Genomic DNA, 21,753 nt, shown 5'->3' on the forward strand with positions numbered 1-21,753 from the left:
ACAATTCTGGAGGCTAAAAGTCCAAAATTAAGTTGTCTGTAGGGCCATGCTTTCTATTTGAAGGCCCTAAAGGAGGATCCTTCCTTGCCTCTTTCTTAGCTTCTAGTAGTTGCTGACAATTCTTGGCATTCCTTGACTTATAAATGCATCACTCCAATCAAGGCCTCCATCTCCACATGGCCTTCTTCCCTGTATTTCTTTATGTATCCAAATTTCCTCTTCTTATAAGGACACAAGAAATTGGATTAGGGTCCACTCCAATCCAGTAACCCATAACACTTCGTATCAGCACTAAGGACTATCAAGAACTCATTGGAAAAATTTTTAAATATGGTCTTTCCTCAAGCAACTTAAGATTTTGTTGAGAAGACAAAGTCAACACCTAAGAAACTATTAGTGAAAAATGAAAAACAAAATAAACTAGTGTGGCTCAAACAATAAATGTTACTTGTGTACAAAGAAAAAAAAGCATATTCCAGGTCAGAAGTCCCAGAGGGCTTCATGGTCGAAGTACCAAAAGATTAGTATAACAGAGAAACAGAAAAGAGGCAAGAGGTTAAGAGTCATTAACAGGAACAAAGGTACAGAAACAGAAATTAACATGACACAGAAAGGCAGGTGGGGAGACAAAGGTAAGCAAAGCAACACGTCTGGCACACAATTTGGGTCAGGAGACAGTGGGAGACTAAGGTAGATGGAGGCACTCCATGGAAGACCTTAAAGGTTAGACAGCAGAATTCTGATTTGACACAGTGAGCGATACAACTACTCTGAAAGTAAGGTTTGAGAAAGATCAGGTTTGCTTAAGGGGGAGAACTAACTGAAAGAAATAGAGTCCAGGGCAAGGAGGCTAGTTAAGAAGCTCCTGCTTTGGGCTTCCCTGGTGGTGCAGTGGTTGAGAGTCCGCCTGGTGATGCAGGGGACACGGGTTCGTGCCCCGGTCTGGGAAGATCCCATATGCTGCGGAGCGGCTGGGCCCGTGAGCCACAGCCACTGAGCCTGCGCGTCCAGAGCCTGTGCTCCGCATCGGGAGAGGCCACAACAGTGAGAGGCCCGCGTACCGCAAAAAAAAAAAAAAAAAAGAAGCTCCTGCTTCCTTTCCAATCAATTCTCTATTCTGCAACCAGAGGGATGTTTTTATAAACTCAAGTTTGATCAAGTAACTCCTCTGCACCTTCACTGAATATGAGATGCTGAAGGAATCAAAGATGACACCAAAATTTCTAACCTCTACCTTAATAGTAGTGGCATGAGCTTTATAAAGGCCAAGGAGGGAGGAAAGGGATATATACTTTGGAGAGGAGGTATGAGTTTTGTATGGCTTATGAATAATTTGAGGTAGCAATTAAACAACAGCTAGAATTTGGCCAGATGATGATGGGGGAGGCAGAGGCAAAGGCAGGAATTTTCATGTGCAGCATATTAAAGAACTGTACAAGGCTGATCTTCAAATTACAGAGGGATAGGCAGGCTTCAGGGAGTCGGCTGAGACAAGTATGAGAGGAGTTAACTAAGCCTAATTAGAAGTGGACCAGGAAAGGTGGCAGGGGTGGATTCAGACAACCAGGAACAAAGGGTGAGGCAGGTTGGCTATAGCTGGGACGGATCTTAAGCAGGAACCCGGACAGAATCCCATCCTGGAAAGAAGGCAGGACAGAAATAAGGAAGAGGTTGTGGAATAGTAATAGCTAATGTAACACTTATTAAACATTTCTTTTTTTTTTTTTTACTATGTGGTAGGCATTGTTCTAAACATTTAAATGAATTCTTTTATTTTTTTTTTTTTTGCGGTACGCAGGCCTCTCACTGTTGTGGCCTCTCCCGTTGCAGAGCACAGGCTCAGCGGCCATGGTTCACAGGCCTAGCTGCTCCATGGCATGTGGGATGTTCCCAGACCGGGGCACAAACCCGTGTCCCCTGCGTCGGCAGGCAGACTCTCAACCACTGTGCCACCAGGGAAGCCCCATTTAAATGAATTTATTCACTTAAACTTCACAAGAGTGAGAGAGCTAACTATTACTGTCCTTATTTTACAGATGCGGAACCAAGGCACAGAGAAGTTAAGTGATTTGCCCGGGGTTCTACACATAGCAAATGGCAGGCCAGGATTTGAGACCATGGTAATGAACATCTACTCTGTGCTAGGGTTTTTACATATACTTATTTGGTATGTGTATGAGTGTTGTGTACATACACAAATGCAATGAGGATTTTTTTGGGAAAAAAAAAGTAATATGTTACCCACCCTCCTTTCTGGCACATGACCTTTCCCCTATTCAAGCAAAGGTACAATATATTACTGCCATCAAGGAGGATTATGGTTGTTAAAGGGAAAAAGAGGTCATTTACTGTTCAGCTTCAAACCTAAAAACTGACTTTTTTTTTTTTCATCTGTAATAAAACAACAGTTTGGGGAAGGTCTTTTTCTACATTCTAACAGCTTCTTTTATTTATCAAGAGCTTGACTTGGCCCACCTGGATCACCTAACTTTGGTACAAGATACAGGCAGGAAGAATTCAAGTTAGGATAAGAGAAATAACCAACACCTAGGAAATAGAAGAAAGGGTCTTCCTCACAGAAAGAAGAAAGAAAAAGCAGTGTGTGTGTCACAGATTCCCCCTTGTTATGGGCTGAACTGTATTCCTCCAAAACCCATACACTGAAGTCTCAATGTCCAGTACCTCAGAATGAAACCTATTTAGAAATAAGGTCTTTAAAGAGGTAATTAAGTTAAAATGAGGCCATTAGGGTGGGACCCTAATCCAATACGACTGGTGTCCTTATAAGAAGAGGAAGAGACCCCAGGGATGCAGGAGCACAGAAGGACAACCATGAGATGAAAAAGCAGCAAGAAGGTGGCCATCTGCAAGCCAAGGAGAGAGGCTCCAGAAGAAACCAACCTGCTGGTACTTCAACCTTGGACTTCTAGACTCCATCAGAGTTTATGTTACAGAACATAAATTTCTGTTGTTTTTAGCCAACCAGTCTGTAGTATTTTGTACCGCAGCCGTAACCAACTAATACACCCCTCTAGGCTGAAACTCCTTAGGGAGGAAGGCAAAAAAATAAGGTAAATGTGGGGGGAATCCCAAAGAAGTGGAGCTTGTTTCTCACTTCCATGGACAATTTCAAGCTCCCTTAAAGAATTTCTGTGTTCTAACAGCCCAGATAACAGATTGAAAATGGCAGGATAGAATAATAAATTAGAAGGTGTCCAATGTCACCTTTCCGATTCCTGTGGAGCAGGGATTCCTAGATTCCCAAAGATAGCCTGACAGTTGCAATGAGTACACCTAGCACCTAGACTTTGGTCTCTAATACCATTTTCCAATAAAAGGAACTAGGGCTCCGTGGAGAAGGAGTCTAGGACTGGGGCAGGAAGTATATAAGATAAGCCAGAAGCATCTTGTAGTGCCAGAAAGTAGGGGTTTGTCACAATGATGGGGTATTATGTCAGAGGGATCCAGGAGGCAAACGAAAGAGCTCCCAATGGCCAAAGTTGGAACGATTTGAGCAACAAAATAAAGTAGCATTGGATTATAACCTAAAGTATAAGATAAATATCCATGAATCCATACTGATATAAATAAATGACTGAATAAATAAATAAGGGAGAAGAGATAAAGGTCCAAGTAATTTATATGCAGAAGAATTCCCAGTAATTTATATAGATAATCTGCCCTTAAGGAGATAGAACATAACTCCCAATTCATTAAGTGTTGGCTGCACATAGTAACTTCCTTCCAAAGAGTACAGCATGGAAAAGGAGAAAAAGAGAGTAACTTTACAGTGGAGAAACCTGACAAACACTACCTCAAGCCAGGTGATCAAGGTTAACATCTAGTGATAAGTTATTTTGAGAGATATTCCCTTGATATGATGAGTATGGCACTTTGTCTCTGTGGTTTTCCTCCCCAAAACCATTACCTGAGTCTAATCCTGAGAAAAGCATCAAACAAATCCCAACTGAGGGACATTCTACAAAACACATGACCAGGACTTCCGGGTAAGATGGCGGAAGAGTAAGACGCCGAGATCACCTTCCTCCCCACGGATACACCAGAAATACAGCTACACGTGGAACAACTCCTACAGAACACCTACTGAATGCTGGCAGAAGACCCCAGACCTCCCAAAAGGCAAGAAACTCCCCACATACCTGGGTAGGGCAAAGCGGAGAGATTCCCGCACAGAGGATCGGTGCCGAGCGGCACTCACCAGCCCGAGAGGCTTGTCTGCTCGCCCACCAGGGCGGGCGGCGCTGGAAGCTGAGGCTAGGGCTACGGTCAGAGCGCAGGGAGAGGACTGGAGCTGGCGGCGAGAACTCAGCCTGAAGGGGGCTAATGTGCCACAGCTAGCCGGCAGGGAGTCCAGGAAAACTCTGGAGCTGCCGAAGAGGCAAGAGACTTTTTCTTCCCTCTTGGTTTCCTGGTGCGCGAGGAGAGGGGATTAAGAGCGCTGCTTAAAGGGGCTCCACAGACGGGCGCGAGTCACGACTGAAAGCGCGGAGCCCAGTGACGGGCGTGGGACGCTGGGGCTGCTGCTGCCGCCGCCAAGAAGCCTGTGTGCGAGCACAGGTCACTGTCCACACCGCCCTTCCGGGAGCCTGTGCAGCCCGCCACTGCCGGGGTCCCGGGATCCAGGGGCGGCTTCCCTGGGAGAACGCACGGCGCGCCTCGGGCTGGTGCAACGTCACGCCGACTTCTGCCGCTGCAGGCTCGCCCCGCACTCCGTGCCCCTCCCTCCCGCCCGGCCTGAGTGAGCAAGAGTCCCCGAAGAGGCTGCTCCTTTAACCCTGTCCTGTCTGAGCGAAGAACAGACGCCCTCCGGCGACCTACACGCAGAGGCGGGGCCAAATCCAAAGCTGAGACCCAGGAGCTGTGAGAACAAAGAAGAGAAAGGGAAACCTCTCCCAGCAGCCTCAGAAGCAGCGGATTAAAGCTCCACAATCAACTTGATGGACCCTGCATCTGTGGAATACATGAATAGACAGCAAATCATCCCAAATTGAGGAGCCAGGAGTCAGTGCTGTGCCTCTGAGGTGGGAGAGCCAACTTCAGGACACTGGTCCACAAGAGACCTCCCAGCTCCACATAATATCAAACGGCGAAAATCTTCCAGAGATCTCCATCTCAACACCAGCACCCAGCTTCACTCAATGACCAGCAAGCTACAGTGCTGGACACCCTATGCCAAACAACTAGCAAGACAGGAACACAACGCCACCCATTAGCAGAGAGGCGGCCTAAAATCATAAAAAGTCTGCAGACACCCCAAAACACACCACCAGACGTGGACCTGCCCACCAGAAAAACAAGATCCAGCCTCATCCACCAGAACACAGGCACTAGTCCCCTCCACCAGGAAGCCTACACAACCCACTAAACCAACCTTAGCCACTGGGGACAGACACCAAAAACAACGGGAACTACGAACCTGCAGCCTGCAAGAAGGAGACCCCAAACACAGTAACATAAGCAAAATGAGAAGACAGAAAAACACACAGCAGGAGAAGGAGCAAGATAAAAACCCACCAGACCTAACAAATGAAGAGGTAATAGGCAGTCTACCTGAAAAAGAATTCAGAATAATGATGGTAAAGATGATCCAAGATTCTATTTCCCAGATCCAAAATCTTGGAAGTAGAATAGACAAAATGCAAGAAACAGTTAACAAGGATCTAGAAGAACTAAAGATGAATCAAGCATCGATTAAAAACACAATAAATGAAATAAAAAATACTCTAGATGGGATCAATAGCAGAATAACTGAGGCAGAAGAACGGATAAGTGAGGTGGAAGATAAAATATTGGAAATAACTGCTGCAGAGCAAAATAAAGAAAAAAGAATGAAAAGAACAGAGGACAGTCTCAGAGACCTCTGGGACAACATTAAACGCACCAACATTCGAATTATAGGGGTTCCAGAAGAAGAAGAGAAAAAGAAAGGGACTGAGAAAATATTTGAAGAGATTATAGTTGAAAACTTCCCTAATATGGGAAAGGAAATAGTTAATCAAGTCCAGGAGGCACAGAGAGTCCCATACAGAATAAATCCAAGGAGAAATACGCCAAGACACATATTAATCAAACTGTCAAAAATTAAACACAAAGAAATCATATTAAAAGCAGCAAGGCAAAAACAACAAATAACACACAAGGGAATCCCCATCAGGATAACAGCTGATCTCTCAGCAGAAACTCTACAAGCCAGAAGGGAGTGGCAGGACATAATTAAAGTGATGAAGGAGAAAAACCTGCAACCAAGATTACTCTACCCAGCAAGGATCTCATTCAGATTTGATGGAGAAATTAAAACGTTTACAGACAAGCAAAAGCTGAGAGAGTTCAGCACCACCAAACCAGCTTTACAACAAATGCTAAAGGAACTTCTCTAGGCAAGAAACACAATGAAGGAAAAGACCTACAATAACGAACCCAAAACAATTAAGAAAATGGGAATAGGAACATACATATCGATAATTACCTTAAATGTAAATGGACTAAATGCTCCCACCAAAAGACACAGATTGGCTGAATGGATACAAAAACAAGACCCATATATATGCTGTCTACAAGAGACCCACTTCAGACCTAGAGACACATACAGACTGAAAGTAAGGGGATGGAAAAAGATATTCCATGCAAATGGAAACCAAAAGAAAGCTGGAGTAGCAATTCTCATATCAGACAAAATAGACTTTAAAATAAAGACTACTAGAAGAGACAAAGAAGGACACTACATAATGATCAAGGGATCGATCCAAGAAGAAGATATAACAATTGTAAATATTTATGCACCCAACATAGGAGCACCTCAATACATAAGGCAAATACTAACAGCCATAAAAGGAGAAATCGACAGTAACACAATCATAGTAGGGGACCTTAACACCCCACTTTCACCAATGGACAGATCTTCCAAAATGAAAATAAATAAGGAAACACAAGCTTTAAATGATACATTAAACAAGATGGACTTAATTGATATTTATAGGACATTCCATCCAAAAACAACAGAATATACATTTTTCTCAAGTGCTCATGGAACATTCTCCAGGATAGATCATATCTTGGGTCACAAATCAAGCCTTGGTAAATTTAAGAAAATTGAAATTGTATCAAGTATCTTTTCTGACCACAATGCTATGAGGCTAGATATCAATTACAGGAAAAGAGCTGTAAAAAATACAAACACATGGAGGCTAAACAATACACTACTTAATAACGAAGTGATCACTGAAGAAATCAAAGAGGAAATTAAAAAATACCTAGAAACAAATGACAATGGAGACATGACGACCCAAAACCTATGGGATGCAGCAAAAGCAGTTCTAAGAGGGAAGTTTATAGCAATACAATCCCACCTTAAGAAACAGGAAACATCTCGAATAAACAACCTAACCTTGCACCTAAAGCAATTAGAGAAAGAAGAACAAAAACATCCCAAAGTTAGCAGAAGGAAAGAAATCATAAAAATCAGATCAGAAATAAATGAAAAAGAAATGAAGGAAACAATAGCAAAGATCAATAAAACTAAAAGCTGGTTCTTTGAGAAGATAAACAAAATTGATAAACCATTAGCCAGACTCATCAAGAAAAGAAGGGAGAAGACTCAAATCAATAGAATTAGAAATGAAAAAGGAGAAGTAACAACTGACACTGCAGAAATACAAAAGATCATGAGAGATTACTATAAGCAACTCTATGCCCATAAAATGGACAACCTGGAAGAGATGGACAAATTCTTAGAAATGCACAACCTGCCAAGACTGACTCAGGAAGAAATAGAAAATATGAATAGACCTATCACAAGCACTGAAATTGAAACTGTGATTAAAAATCTTCCATCAAACAAAAGCCCAGGACCAGATGGCTTCACAGGTGAATTCTATCAAACATTTAGAGAAGAGCTAACACCCATCCTTCTCAAACTCTTCCAAACAATATCAGAGGAAGGAACACTCCCAAACTCATTCTACGAGGCCACCATCACCTTGATACCAAAACCAGGCAAGGATGTCACAAAGAAAGAAAACTACAGGCCAATATCACTGATGAACATAGATGCAAAAATCCTCAACAAAATACTAGCAAACAGAATCCAACAGCACATTAAAAGGATCATACACCATGATCAAGTGGGGTTTATTCCAGGAATGCAAGGATTCTTCAATATACGCAGATCAATCAATGTGATACACCATATTAACAAGTTGAAGGAGAAAAACCATATGATCATCTCAATAGATGCAGAGAAAGCTTTTGACAAAATTCAACACCCATTTATGATAAAAACCCTGCAGAAAGTAGGCATAGAGGGAACTTTCCTCAACATCATAAAGGCCAAAGACCTGTATGCAGAAAATTATAAGACACTGATGAAAGAAATTAAAGATGATACAAATAGATGGAGAGATATACCATGCTCCTGGATTGGAAGAATCAATATTGTGAAAATGACTCTACTACCCAAAGCAATCTACAGATTCAATGCAATCCCTATCAAACTACCACTGGCATTTTTCACAGAACTAGAACAAAAAATTTCAAAATTTGTTTGGAAAAACAGAAGACCCCGAATAGCCAAAGCAATCTTGAGAACGAAAAACGGAGCTGGAGGAATCAGGCTCCCTGACTTCCGACTTTACTACAAAGCTACAGTAATCAAGACAGTGTGGTACTGGCATAAAAACAGAAAGATAGATCAGTGGATCAGGATAGAAAGCCCAGAGATAAACCCACGCACATATGGCCAACTTATCTTTGATAAAGGAGGCAGGAATGTACAGTGGAGAAAGGACAGCCTCTTCAATAAGTGGTGCTGGCAAAACTGGACAGCGACATGTAAAAGTTTGAGATTAGATCATTCCCTAACACCATACACAAAAATAAGCTCAAAATGGATTAAAGACTTAAATGTAAGGCCAGAAACTATCAAACTCTTAGAGGAAAACATAGGTAGAACACTCTATGACATAAATCACAGCAAGATCCTTTTGGACCCACCTCCTAGAGAAATGGAAATAAAAACAAAGATAAACAAATGGGACCTAATGAAACTTCAAAGCTTTTGCACAGCAAAGGAAACCATAAACAAGACCAAAAGACAACCCTCAGAATGGGAGAAAATATTTGCAAATGAAGCAACTGACAAAGGATTAATCTCCAAAATTTATAAACAGCTCATGCAGCTCAATAGCAAAAAAACAAACAACCCAATCCAAAAATGGGCAGAAGACTTAAATAGGCATTTCTCCAAAGAAGATATACAGACTGCCAACAAACACATGAAAGAATGCTCAACATCATTAATCATTAGAGAAATGCAAATCAAAACTACAATGAGATATCATCTCACACCAGTCAGAATGGCCATCATCAAGAAATCTAGAAACAATAAATGCTGGAGAGGGTGTGGAGAAAAGGGAACACTCTTGCACTGCTGGTGGGAATGTGAATTGGTACAGCCACTATGGAGAACAGTATGGAGGTTCCTTAAAAAACTAAAAATAGAACTACCATATGACCCAGCAATCCCACTACTAGGCATATACCCTGAGAAAACCATAATTCCAAAAGAGACATGTACCAAAATGTTCATTGCAGCTCTATTCACAATAGCTCGGAGCTGGAAACAACCTAAGTGTCCATCATCGGATGAATGGATAAAGATGATGTGGCACATATATACAATGGAATATTACTCAGCCATAAAAAGAAATGAAATTGAGCTATTTGTAATGAGATGGATAGACCTAGAGTCTGTCATACAGAGTGAAGTAAGTCAGAAAGAGAAAGACAAATACCGTATGCTAACACATATATACGGAATTCCAAAAAAAAAATGTCATGAAGAACCTAGGGGTAAAACAGGAATAAAGACACAGACCTACTTGAGAATGGACTTGTGGATATGGGGAGGGGGAAGGGTAAGCAGTGACAAAGCGAAAGAGAGGCATGGACATATATACACTACCAAACGTAAGGTAGATAGATAGTGGGAAGCAGCCGCAGAGCACAGGGAGATCAGCTCGGTGCTTTGTGACCGCCTGGAGGGGTGGGATGGGGAGGGTGGGAGGGAGGGAGATGCATGAGGGAAGGGATGTGGGAACAGATGTATATGTATGACTGATTCACTTTGTTATAAAGCAGAAACTAATAAAAAATAATAATATTAAAAAAAAAAAAAAAACACCTGACCAGTGATCCTCAAAACTTTCAATATCATAAAAAACAAAGTCTGAAAAAACTGTCACAACTAAAAGAAGACTAAAGAGACATGACCACTAAATGTACTGTGGAACCCTGGATGGGATCCTGGAACAGAAAAAGGGCATTAGAGAAAAACTGAGAAAATCAAAATAAAGTATGGACTTGTTATTAATAATGTATCAATAGGGATTCATTAATTATGACAAATGTACCATATTAATGTAAGATGTTAATAACAGGGGAAATTAGGTGTGGGGTATGAGGAAACTGTTTCTACTATCTTTGCAATAATTCCATAGATCTAAAATGTTCTAAAATAACAGTTAAAAAAAAATGGTAGCCGGAGCAAGGACTGCCTTGCCAACACCCCCTCAAAACACATCATACCTAAGGCAGCTAGCTCATCAGGGCAAAGGGATTTTTGGTGTGGAACATCTATGGAGTGGAGTGGGGAAGGGTATATAGGGAGGTGATGCCGCCATAAGATCCTGGTCTCCAAAAAACTGTGAAGCAAGTACCTAGTCAGGCGTCCAAACACCACTGTTGATACTTAAGATAAAGACCCTTGAGGAATCCCAAAACCACGTGCAGATTTGAGGTCACTGCCCACATTGCCCTGGGGACACATAAGGTTTAACCTACATCTCAGACGCTACGGTGACAATGAGAATATTAACAGTCAGGATACCTTACTTAGGCTGGAACTAAGGAACTCTCAACTTGACTGGATTAAACAATACGGAAATTTTTTTATCTCACATAACGAGTGCCAATATTCTATTGTAACACTCCACTCTGCCATCTTCAGTGCCTCAGCCACTCCTTAGCTAACTCTCCTGGCACTCTGGTTGCCCCAATTTCAGGTATCACGTGCAGAAGCAACAGTATCTGGCAGAAGAGACCATCTCTTCATTTTGAAGAGTACTGCTCAGGTACTTTGTAGAATGTCCCTGAATATGAGTTTGTTTGATGCTTTCTTATGATTAGACTGGAGATTTTTGATTTGGGGTAAGATAACCAAGAGGTTATTTGGGGTAAGTAACCAAGAGGTGCAACTATGACTCTTTTAAGGAGCAAGGAAACTTCCCTTCACGACTCACTAGCCAGCCCCTTCCTAAACTAATCACTGGGAATAATGAAATTACCATAATCAGTTTAAACCAATCAGGACTTAGCCCTGAGTCACAGAGAAGGATATATACCAAACAAAGGGGGCATAAATGATTATTGAGGGGGTCAGCACCAGTGTGTACTATAGGTAAAAACCCTGAAAGGCAGAGAGAGCCTTTGCTTTAAAGAGACTACATTAATATGATTAAACATTAAAACAAGTCTATTTTAAAATGGAAGACACTTTTGTCAAATTTACTTCAACACTATCACCACCCAAAGGGATTTTAGATCATTTATAGAAAATAAATCCTTCCTCTCAGCTATTGAGGGAGTAGCAGGAATAAAGGAAACACCTCTGAAAGACAAATTTCGTCTTTAGTTCACCTAGACCAAGACCACCCTTTCTATTAGCAACTCAAAGCCTCCTCATTAACCCCAGGAACATACACTCACAAGCTCTCCAATGAAGATGCTATAGCTAGTTCAAAATATAAAATTGACATGCAAAGAAGAGGTACAGATTTGTGAGCCAGCTGCATAGAATATTAGCCAAACAATAGCTAAGATACCTGGGGCAACATTTCCCAGACTAGTGTGCTTTGCTACATTCTTCTGTACCATGGTAACAAGTAGGCCATGAAAACAGTAGTCGGTGATCAAATTAACTGTTAGAGACTAAGTTAAACAAAATTAAATAGGCTTCTTTATTAATACATTTCTCAGAGCCTTTATATGCTAGCAGGCATTATGAATTCCAAGAGGAGGATATACTGCTTATATTATTTAACATTTCCCTCCAAAAAGAAGGTTTTCCTCTTTTCTCCTGACCATCTACAAACAATTTCTAGGACAGCATTCTGTTTAACACCACCTTGAGAAATACTGCTGTAAGGGGAAAGCAAAGGCCCAAGAATAAAGTCCATTGCTATTAGGCTGTTGGAGGGGGGAAAAAAAATCCATCAAAGAATATAGTGAAGGAGGCAGGAAGCAAATCCGGAGAGTTCAATGATACAGAAGCGAGAAAGGAGATAGTTTCTAAAAGGCTAGAGACAATCAATTACTGAGAAATTAAATAGAATGAGAATAAAAATGTTTTTTTGCATTTGACCAGGAAGACTGACACCTGTGACCTTCAAGAGAATAGCTTCAGAAAAGAGGAGGAAAGAAGGATGGTATACAGAATTTAAAAAATTAGGATGGGGATGAGAAAAGAAATAGATGAAACATTTATAGACCACCCATAACCGGAGTTTAGCCGTGAAAATTTAAAAAGACATTGGTTGATTGGGAGAAGGGAGTATATGGAAGAATAAAAAAATTTTAGAACAGCGGACACCTACATATGGTTGAAGGTAAAAGTGAAAACCTACTGAAAGAAACTGATAATTACAGTCCAGTAGATGGAAGAAATGGAATCCTGAGTATAAATTACTAAAAAAGACTTATATTTCTTTCCAGATTGGAGAGAATTTGAATAGTATGCCTAACCATTCCAAGACTGAAGACCTTGTTTTAATACTACAAAATTTCATGGATTTCTGCCTATTCCACCCAAGAGAATTTTTCAGTCTATAGAGTTCAGTATGTAGTATGTTTGTAAGTTTGCTGAGCTCTTGCTCCTCTCAGAAGCTGTCTCTGTTATGGTGAAGGTGTAGGTTATAGAAAAGCACTTACCTGAGGGCTTCAATCTTCATGAAATAAGAAACAAGGTAGAGGTTGGTGACAATAAGGAAGTTGGGAGCTCAGGAGATTTTAATTTATAATGACTTACTACAAATGATTTTAATATACAAAATAAAAACTTATAATAGGAACACACACAAAAAAGTGTGAAGACTACCAAAAGAGGGTCCAGAAAGAAAGGCATCTACTTATCCCACCCAGAAATTTACTGTGGTAAATCAACAGAAGTTGGTAGGTCATAAGTTAATAACATAGTTCCCAATATGCTGGTGAAAACAAAGACTATTCAGCGGCGGGTCTAGTTACAGTCTAGCTTTAAACTTTTAAAATTTAAACTTAGTATGGCTTTCCAATACCAACCCTAATAGTTAAGCATACAAAATTTCATTTTTATTTCCTTTCAAGATCAATGAGGACAATGACATGAGATTCTGTTGCTTAGAATTTATTTCTAGGTTCTACCTTTTCGACTAATTTCACTAACCATTCAAACTGAGTACATAATTTTGGATTATCTATGTCCAAGTCACAAGTGGCTCATATATGGCTCCAGAGCCCATCTATCATAACATTTTCATCACAAAAAAGGCAGTAATATCCAACTCTTTGCTTAATACATAGCCCTATAGAGATGTAAGAAAACTCAGACTGTTTTAAAAAATATATGGTGACCACCATAAGTAGAGGAGTTAGAGGAGGCCCCATTCTTTAAATAAATTAATTAATAATAATCAGTGTGCACGGAAAAAAGAATAAGGTAACACACCAAATCCGGCAGCCTCCAGATTTGTGTATCTGTAAACGTAAGGCGGCCGACCACATAGGCCAGATGATTACTACTGCCAGCTCAGCAGCTGAGCTTGGAGAAGAGGCGGCATCCACACACAGGCCACTCTTGAGAACCAAAACTTACAGCCAGTTTCATCTGGCAGGGACTGGAAAATGTGGCAGTGATTAAACCGGTTAAAGTCCGAAAGAAATACGGTTGTTAGCGGTAAGGGGAGCCTCCGAGGCTTCAATTCTGGAAGGCATAAGGCAGCCACGTCTGGGCGAACACCCCCACCGCGGAGCTGAAAAAAACTATGGGGGTTGAGGGGAGAGGGCTCGTCCTTACCTTGTCATCCTCGCATCTTTTCCCGAGGCCCTCCCTGGCCTGCAGCCGGCTGCTGAGCCGGCCGTAATCGGCCTCTTTCTGGTCAATCTGTTTCTTGTGCGAGTCCACCAAGAGCAGCAGGTCCGAATTGCGCTTCTCCAGGCGCCCGCGAGCCACCTCGGTGCGCTGGACCTGGCCCTGCAGCTCGGCCACCTCCTCCTGAAGCAGGACGTGGCGGGAGGAGATGCTCCAGTAGTTGAAGGCGAGGACCGCGATCACCACCAGCAGGACCACCAACACGAAGGAAGGCAGGCGGCCGGCCCGCCTGTTCGCCCCGAAACCCACCATGGGGCCGAACCAGGCTGTACCCCGATGTCTCGGCGCCGACGCCTGCGGGCAGACGCTCTGGCCGAGGTGGCTGAGTTGCCTGGGGGACACGGCCCCAGGGCCGGCTGAAGCCGGAGGCGGGCCGATTCGCCCGCCCGCGAGCCGGAGAAGGGGGCGGGGCCGCAAGCCGCAGGCCCCTCCCCGCCCCCCCCCTCAAATCCTGCCACAGCGCGTTCCGCAGGCGCTGAACTAGACCCCTCACCAGCTGGGTGGAACCAGGAGAACCCAGCTGCCCGAAACCCAGGTCCAACACTTCAGGGTTAGGGGGCGGGGAAAAGAGCCGGAAGGGGGTGGATTTAACTCTGGCCCCGCCCATTGGCCGGGTCTGGGTCGCCAAGGGGGCCATTTCCTAGTTTACGCCAACGCCCCCTCTTCTCGCGAGAAAGTGGGCTTTTCTCGCTCTTCTCAGTCTTATCTCGCGAGGGTTATCTCTGTCTGGAAGAGTGTTGTGATGATTTTGGCGGTCTGGGTTAGTACTTGTATACCTGAACCGGAGCCCGTTCGGCTTTTACCTGCTCAATCCCCTTGACCCACGGTCTAGGGAGTGCCTACCATGCCATGGCCCTCGTGAGAGTTTTTGTTTTTGAGGACATCTGAGGTTGCGACCGCTATGTAAGGAAAACTTAGGTGAGCTGCGGGCAGAAGGGACGACTAGATTTTGTATTTGCTTCAGTAGGTTTTCTTGCTTGTGCTAATGATGTGGAGACAAAACAATAACCAGAAAGAAAAAGACCATGAAATTGTGGTGCCCCAAACATTACTGGGGAAAGCAAGAGAAACTAAGTTTTATGACTGAAAGAGGTGGTGCCAGCCTGGTTTCCAAGGTTACTCTTTTCACTAATGGAAAGAACTTAAGAATGTATGAGCCCCTGTTCCTAAACTCACTGCTGCTTTTGCCTCGAACTGGGCTTCCAAGTAGAAAGTCCAGAAGCTGCTCACAATGAATGGTAACTTATGCTGTTACTGACAGCAAGCACGGTCTGGGTTAGATATAGTAGCTCTCTTACAAATTGTTTTTGCATACTTAGTCTTGTATTATCCTCTCGGCAACACAGTTTTACAGATGAGGAATCCAAGACACAAAGATGTACCAGAAACTTTCTCAAAGTCCCATATCTTGTTTGAGGCAGAATTAGGCTTGAATTCGGGTCATTGGTCTCTAACATCATTGCTCTTTGCATTATACCAGGCTAACTGTTGCTATATGTTCGGCATTAATTACAGTGATGCAGAAAAAGCCCTCACCTCTTCTGTGTTTTCTGCATATTTGTGCTCGCATAAAAGTTTTTTTAAACATCTTTCGCATGGAAGTTTTAAAAGTTATTTGGCTCTATCCTGTTTAAGGAGAAGATGGAGTTGCTTTATTTTTCAGACCTCAGGTTCAAGAACGAACATAAACCAACCAAACGCAAGAACTTTGGTATTTTCATTCAAATCAGAGTGGTATGATTTTGAAGTAAGAAGACTTGTTATCTTGAATAATTATTCTATGTTTCCTGTCCATTTCAAAAATAAAGTTTCTTGCCTAATAGTCCTAGAGTAGCCTGGAAGAATTATTGCACCCTGAAAGAGTGATGATTTCTCTCTCACAAATACAGGAAAAAAAACACCAAAATTATTAATATTTAGTCCACATCAAACTTGAGCCCTTTGCTCTGGCTTCATAAGATCTAAGAAATCCCCTCCAGTCTCAAAGGACAAGCAGACCTTAGCAAAAGGGAGCAAGGCAAAAATGGGAAATCCTCGTCTATAATGGATCCACCTATCCTTTCCTCAATTTCATATCGATTTTGCTTTGCTTAGCCAGCAGTTGAAACTATAAAGTGATGTTAAACTGCTTAAGATGTTTCAGATGATCTTTCCAAAAGTGTTTTCATTTTTATGTGGGATTCTAGCATGTAGAAGTATAATATTATGGTACAAAACACATTCACATACATTTTTTTAATCAGATGCTTAAAAGAACTATTTGGTACCATAATTCCATTTTACAGATGTGGAAGTAACTTGCCCAAAGTCATACATCTAGTAAGTGGCAGGGCTGAAGCTTGAAAAACAATCCTCCTTCCACTCTTCCCCCAGGGAGAAAAAAATTTTTTATCTGTTTTGATGGTTACCTCTTCGAGTTCTTCCCTCTACTAACAAACCCAATCCAGATATCATGAAGACAGTGTATAAGTGCTCTCCTATAGATGGTTCTGGATTAGGCTTTAAACTAATTGAGGTAAAAGTCAATTCCTTAAATCAGATGATCGAGGTTAACAACAACAGTGGTAAGTCATGTTGTTAGCATGTACCTCTGATAGGATGTGATGGAAGTAGCACTCTGTGGTTTTCCTCCCCAAAACTCATAACCCTATCTAATCATGAGGAAAACATCAGACAAATCCCAATTGAGGGACATTCTACAAAATGCCTGAACAGTAATCCTACACACTATCAAGGTCCTCAAAAACAAGGAAAGTCTGAAAAATTTTCACAGCCAAAAGAATAATGTAGTATCCTAGATAGGATCCTAGAACGGAAAAAAGGACATTAGGTAAAAACTAAGGAAATTTGAATAAACTTGGACTTTAATAATAATGTTTTTATTACTGATTGATTGTCACAAAGGTACCACACTAAGCTAGGATGTTAGTAATGAGGGAGACTAGATGTAGGGTATATAGGAACTCTGTAGTATTTTTACAGGTTTTCTGTATTTCTAAAACTGTTCTAAAATTTTAAAAATTAGTTATAAAAGTTCCTATTTGGGGGGATATCTTTTATGATATCAAGTATGGATATAAATATATTCATATAATTGGAAAGGCAGTATAATCACAGATAAATAATGTTTTAAGATTTAATAGAGGACGTCCCTGGTGGCACAGTCGTTAAGAATCCACCTAACAATGTAGAGGACATGGGTTCGAGCCCCTGTCCGTGGAAGATCCCACATGCCGTGGAGCAACTAAGCCCGTGCACCACAACTACTGAGCCTGTGCTGTAGAGCCTGTGAGCCACAACTACTGAGCCCACGTGCCACAACTATTGAAGCCCCCCGTGCCTAGAGCCTGTGCTCTGCAGCAAGAGAAGCCACTGCAATGAGAAGCTTGCGCACCACAACAAAGAGTAGCTCCCGCTCAACGCAACTAGAGAAAGCCAGTGCACGGCAACGAAGACCCAACACAGCCAAAAAAAAAAAAAAACCCTTTCTAAAAAAAAAAAAGATTTAATTGAAAAGTAAGAATCTATTACCCAGTGGCAAGTGAGGTTAAATCATAGGAATTTTGCTTTTATATGGAGCTCATTTTCTTTTTTTTTTCTTTTTCTTTTCTTCTTTTTTTTTGTTTTTTTTTTGTGGTACGCGGACCTCTCACTGCTGTGGCCTCTCCCGTTGCGGAGCACAGGCTCCGGACGCGCAGGCTCCGCGGCATGTGGGATCTTCCCGGACCGGGGCAGGAACCCGTGTCCCCTGCATCGGCAGGCGGACTCTCAACCACTGCGCCTCCAGGGAAGCCCAGAGCTCATTTTCTTGAGCTCAAAACACTGTTTGGCATATATTGTCTTCAATATATGTTGAGTCATAAAAAATTTGACTTCCTGGATTTGAGCAGAGGAGTAGTTATTTTATAGCTTATTCTTCAATATTTAGGACATTGAGTAGGACTAGATTAGAGAAGGTAGCAGCTTGTAGAAATAGAAAATACACAGATGTGTAGGCAAGTTCTTTCCATTGTAAATAAAAAACAACCTAAACTGGTGTAAGCAATAAATAGATAAGTAAAATTATATACATATGTGTGTGGGTGGGTGGGTGCATAGATAGATAGATACTAGGGTAATTTACAGTACTATTGGAAGAGCCCCAGGAACTGGGGTCTTTCTGTTTCCACCCTCTTCTTGGCTTTATTCTCTCCTACTTCAGATGGCCCTTTTCCTTGTAGATGGGAAATGTGGCCCCAGCATCCATAGGGACACATCCTGCCAGTTCCATGATCTGAGAAGCAAAGGAGTTCAGTTTTCTAGCTGTCAGTACAAAAATGACCAAGGAAAGGTTCTGGTTGTCCAAGCCTGATCGTGTGCACGCCACTTGTACATATCACTGTGACCAGGGAGTTGGGGGATTATGATTGGCCCAACATAGGACACTCCTCTATTGCCAGTGGGCAGTCTGATACCAAGAAACAGAAAGCGAGTTGGGTAGAACTAAACAAATAATGTCGTGGTTTGTAGGATCTTAGTTCCCCAACCAGGGATTGAACCTGGGGCCCCGGCAGTGAAAGCACTGAGTCCTAACCAATGGACCACCAGGGAATTCCCACAGTTTTCTTTTTCTTGACATGTGTTACCTCCCTTCCAATTAAGAACAGTCAGTGACTGAATAAAGACATGGTGACACAGGTTGGGTTCCCCAGGAAACAAACTCTGAGATGGAAGTTTTTTTTTTTTTTTGCGGTATGCGGGCCTCCCACTGCTGTGGCCTCTTCCGTTGCAGAGCACAGGCTCCGGACGCGCAGGCTCAGCGGCCATGGCTCACGGGCCCAGCCGCTCCGCGGCATGTGGGATCCTCCCGGACCAGGGCACGAACCCGCGTCCCCTGCATCGGCAGGCGGACTCTCAACCACTGCGCCACCAGGGAAGCCCAGGAAGGTTTTTTTAAGGGAGTGTTCCTGGGATCACCACCCATAGAAGAGCAGGAAAGGGAAGGGAGGGAAACAGGATGGGCAGAGGGAGAAGTTGGGCTGCTATAAAGTCTCAGTGAAAGCCTCAGCCAACTCCCTGAAGATCTCTGAAGCTGGGATGTCCCTTCAGAGCTGTCCTGCGTTGGAGGGGTCCAGACCTTTATACCCCCAGATCAACCAGGTTTTGGATGGCTAGGGGGGAAAGTCACAGTCACAGGAAGGGGTATGATGTCATGCATGGAGATGGTTGCTATGATGTGCCACTCAGATCCCATTTCAGGAATGAAGGACTTTTTTCCCCAGCTGCTGGGAGTGCTGTCAACAGATAGCCCTCAGCTATCAGCCCCCTTCAGAATTACCTCAGCTGAAAAGGGTTACCTTGTGAAGAGAATGCCCCCTTCCCATGGCAGCCAGTACTAGTCAAGAGAAAACACAGTTGTTAAGTTACTTCCCTATGTCAAACCCATTTCCTACAGTTGTATAGCAAGAGGCAGTATGCTGTAAGAGGTAATGTGGGCTCTGGAGTAAGAATGTGTGAATTAAAAGTCTCTCTTTGCCTCTTAATAAGATTGTAACATCAAGCCAGCTACTTAAACTCAGAACCTCAGTGTTCTCATTTCCAAAATGGCCTATCAGGATAAAGTTTGGCTCCATTTAAGGGGAAAAAATAATAACTTAAACAAGATAGGGTTTTCTCCTTTCTCACATAAAATAAATTGAGAAGCCGGCCATCCAGGACTGGTATGGCAGGCTCTTTCCAGCTCACTGCTCTGTCATCCCTACAGTATGGACCTCATTTTCACTTCCAGACATGACATTCTTGGTCCAGGAAGCAGGAAGGAGAAAGGGTATGCCCTTCTCCAACTATTAAGAACACTTCTCCAAATGTACATTTTCACTTCTCATTGCTCTGAAGCTAGTCACACAGTCACCACCCTGAGACCAAGGAGGCAAGGAAATATATCTTACAGCAGCAATGTCCTCATTTGAAAATTAGGGTCTTTTAGTGAAGGAAAAGGGAAGAAAAAGTATAAGGAAGCAAAAACAAACTCTGTCACAAAGGGGGGTAATCATAATGCTCATCTCATATGGTTGTGTGAATTAAATGAGTTAATACATGTGCAGTGCTTAGAACAGGCACTTAGCAAGTATTCAATAAATGTTGCTACTACTGCTGCTGTTACTATAGCAGTGGTTCTCAGTTTGTGGTGGGGGCATAAATGAATCTATATGTTCACTAACCTTTGTCTATATATTGAATAAATAATTTCTACAAAATCTCACTACTTTTTAAAAAAAATCTGATGCTATTGTGATGAATAAAATAAAAACGTATTTAAAATTACTAGTGACTTCATAACCTTTTCCATTATATATTTTCTTAATCAGTGGACACTGAAAGTATAATTACTGTCACATGAGTATCTGTACAGTTTCTGACATTAAAAAGGAAGTTCTTAGAGTCCAAATATTGGTAATTTCGGGACTAAAGGGCCATGGTTTTGGTAGGACTGCAACCCAGCATCTATCAGCTTTTCCAGCCTTATTTTTTTCCCTATATCTCATGCCCTAGCTCTAAGGATATCCTGTTTTTCAGGCTATCTTATGTTTCTGATGCTTTGTTTGACTATTTCATATTGGAAAGCTTCCCTAATTTTCTTTTTTCACTACCATTTATTCATTAATTTCTTCATTATTAATAACAATGTTACAAATATCTCAGATACCCATGTGATCACAATTATATTATTACTATAATAGTTGATTGAAAAAATACTTAATTGAAAAGTTTATTATGAAGTGAGTAATGCTTGTTTTTTTAATTGAAGTATAGTTGATTTACAGTATTGTGTTGGTTTAAGGTACACAGCAAAGTGATTCAATTATATCAATATATGTATTTCAGATTATATTACATTATAGGTTATTACAAGATATTGAATGTAATTCCCTGTGTTATACAGTAAATCCTTATTGCTTATTTATTTGATGTATAGTAGTTTGTATCTATTAATCCCATGCTAATTTGTCCCTCCTTTCCTCTCCATTTTGGTAGCCATAAATTTGCTTTCTATAAGTCTTTATTTTATATATAGATTCATTTGTATTATTTTTTAGATTCCACATATAAATGATATCATATAGTGTTTGTCTTTCTCTATCTGACTTCACTAAGTATAATATTCCCTAGGTCCATCCATGTTGCTGCAAATGGCAATATTTCATTTTTTATGGCTAAGTAATATTCCATTGTATACATACACATATATATACCACATCTTCTTAAGCCAATCGTCTGTTGATGGGCACTTGGTTTGATTCCATGTCTTGGCTATTGTAAATAGTGCTGCTGTGAACATTGGGGTGTGCATTTCTTTTCAAATTAGAGTTTTTATTTTTTCCCGATATATATCCAGGGGTGGGATTGCTGGATCATACAGTAGCTCTATTTTTAGTTTTTTAAGGAACTTCATACTATTTTCCATAGTGGCTGCACTAATTTACATTCCCACCAACAGTATACAAGGGTTCTCTTTCTCCACACCCTCTCCAGCATTTATTATTTGTAGACTTTTTGATGATAGCCATTTTGAC

At 41.7% G+C, this 21,753-nt stretch overlaps 1 protein-coding gene across 2 annotated transcripts in view; it reads right to left on the reverse strand.

The window, feature by feature from the left end:
* Positions 1–14,758, reverse strand: part of GOLM2 (golgi membrane protein 2) — a 115,008-nt gene extending 100,250 nt beyond the window's left edge. For both annotated transcript variants that reach the window (XM_081227099.1, XM_081227098.1), the window contains exon 1: positions 14,126–14,758. In XM_081227099.1, coding sequence (XP_081083225.1) covers positions 14,126–14,452 — 327 coding nt within the window. In that variant the 5' untranslated portion in view covers positions 14,453–14,758. The remainder of the gene's footprint in view (positions 1–14,125) is intronic.
* Between the last annotated feature and the right edge of the window lie 6,995 nt (positions 14,759–21,753).

Source organism: Mesoplodon bidens (assembly GCF_964165515.1).
Source record: "Mesoplodon bidens genome assembly, chromosome: 3".
NCBI classification, from domain to species: Eukaryota; Metazoa; Chordata; class Mammalia; order Artiodactyla; family Ziphiidae; genus Mesoplodon; species Mesoplodon bidens.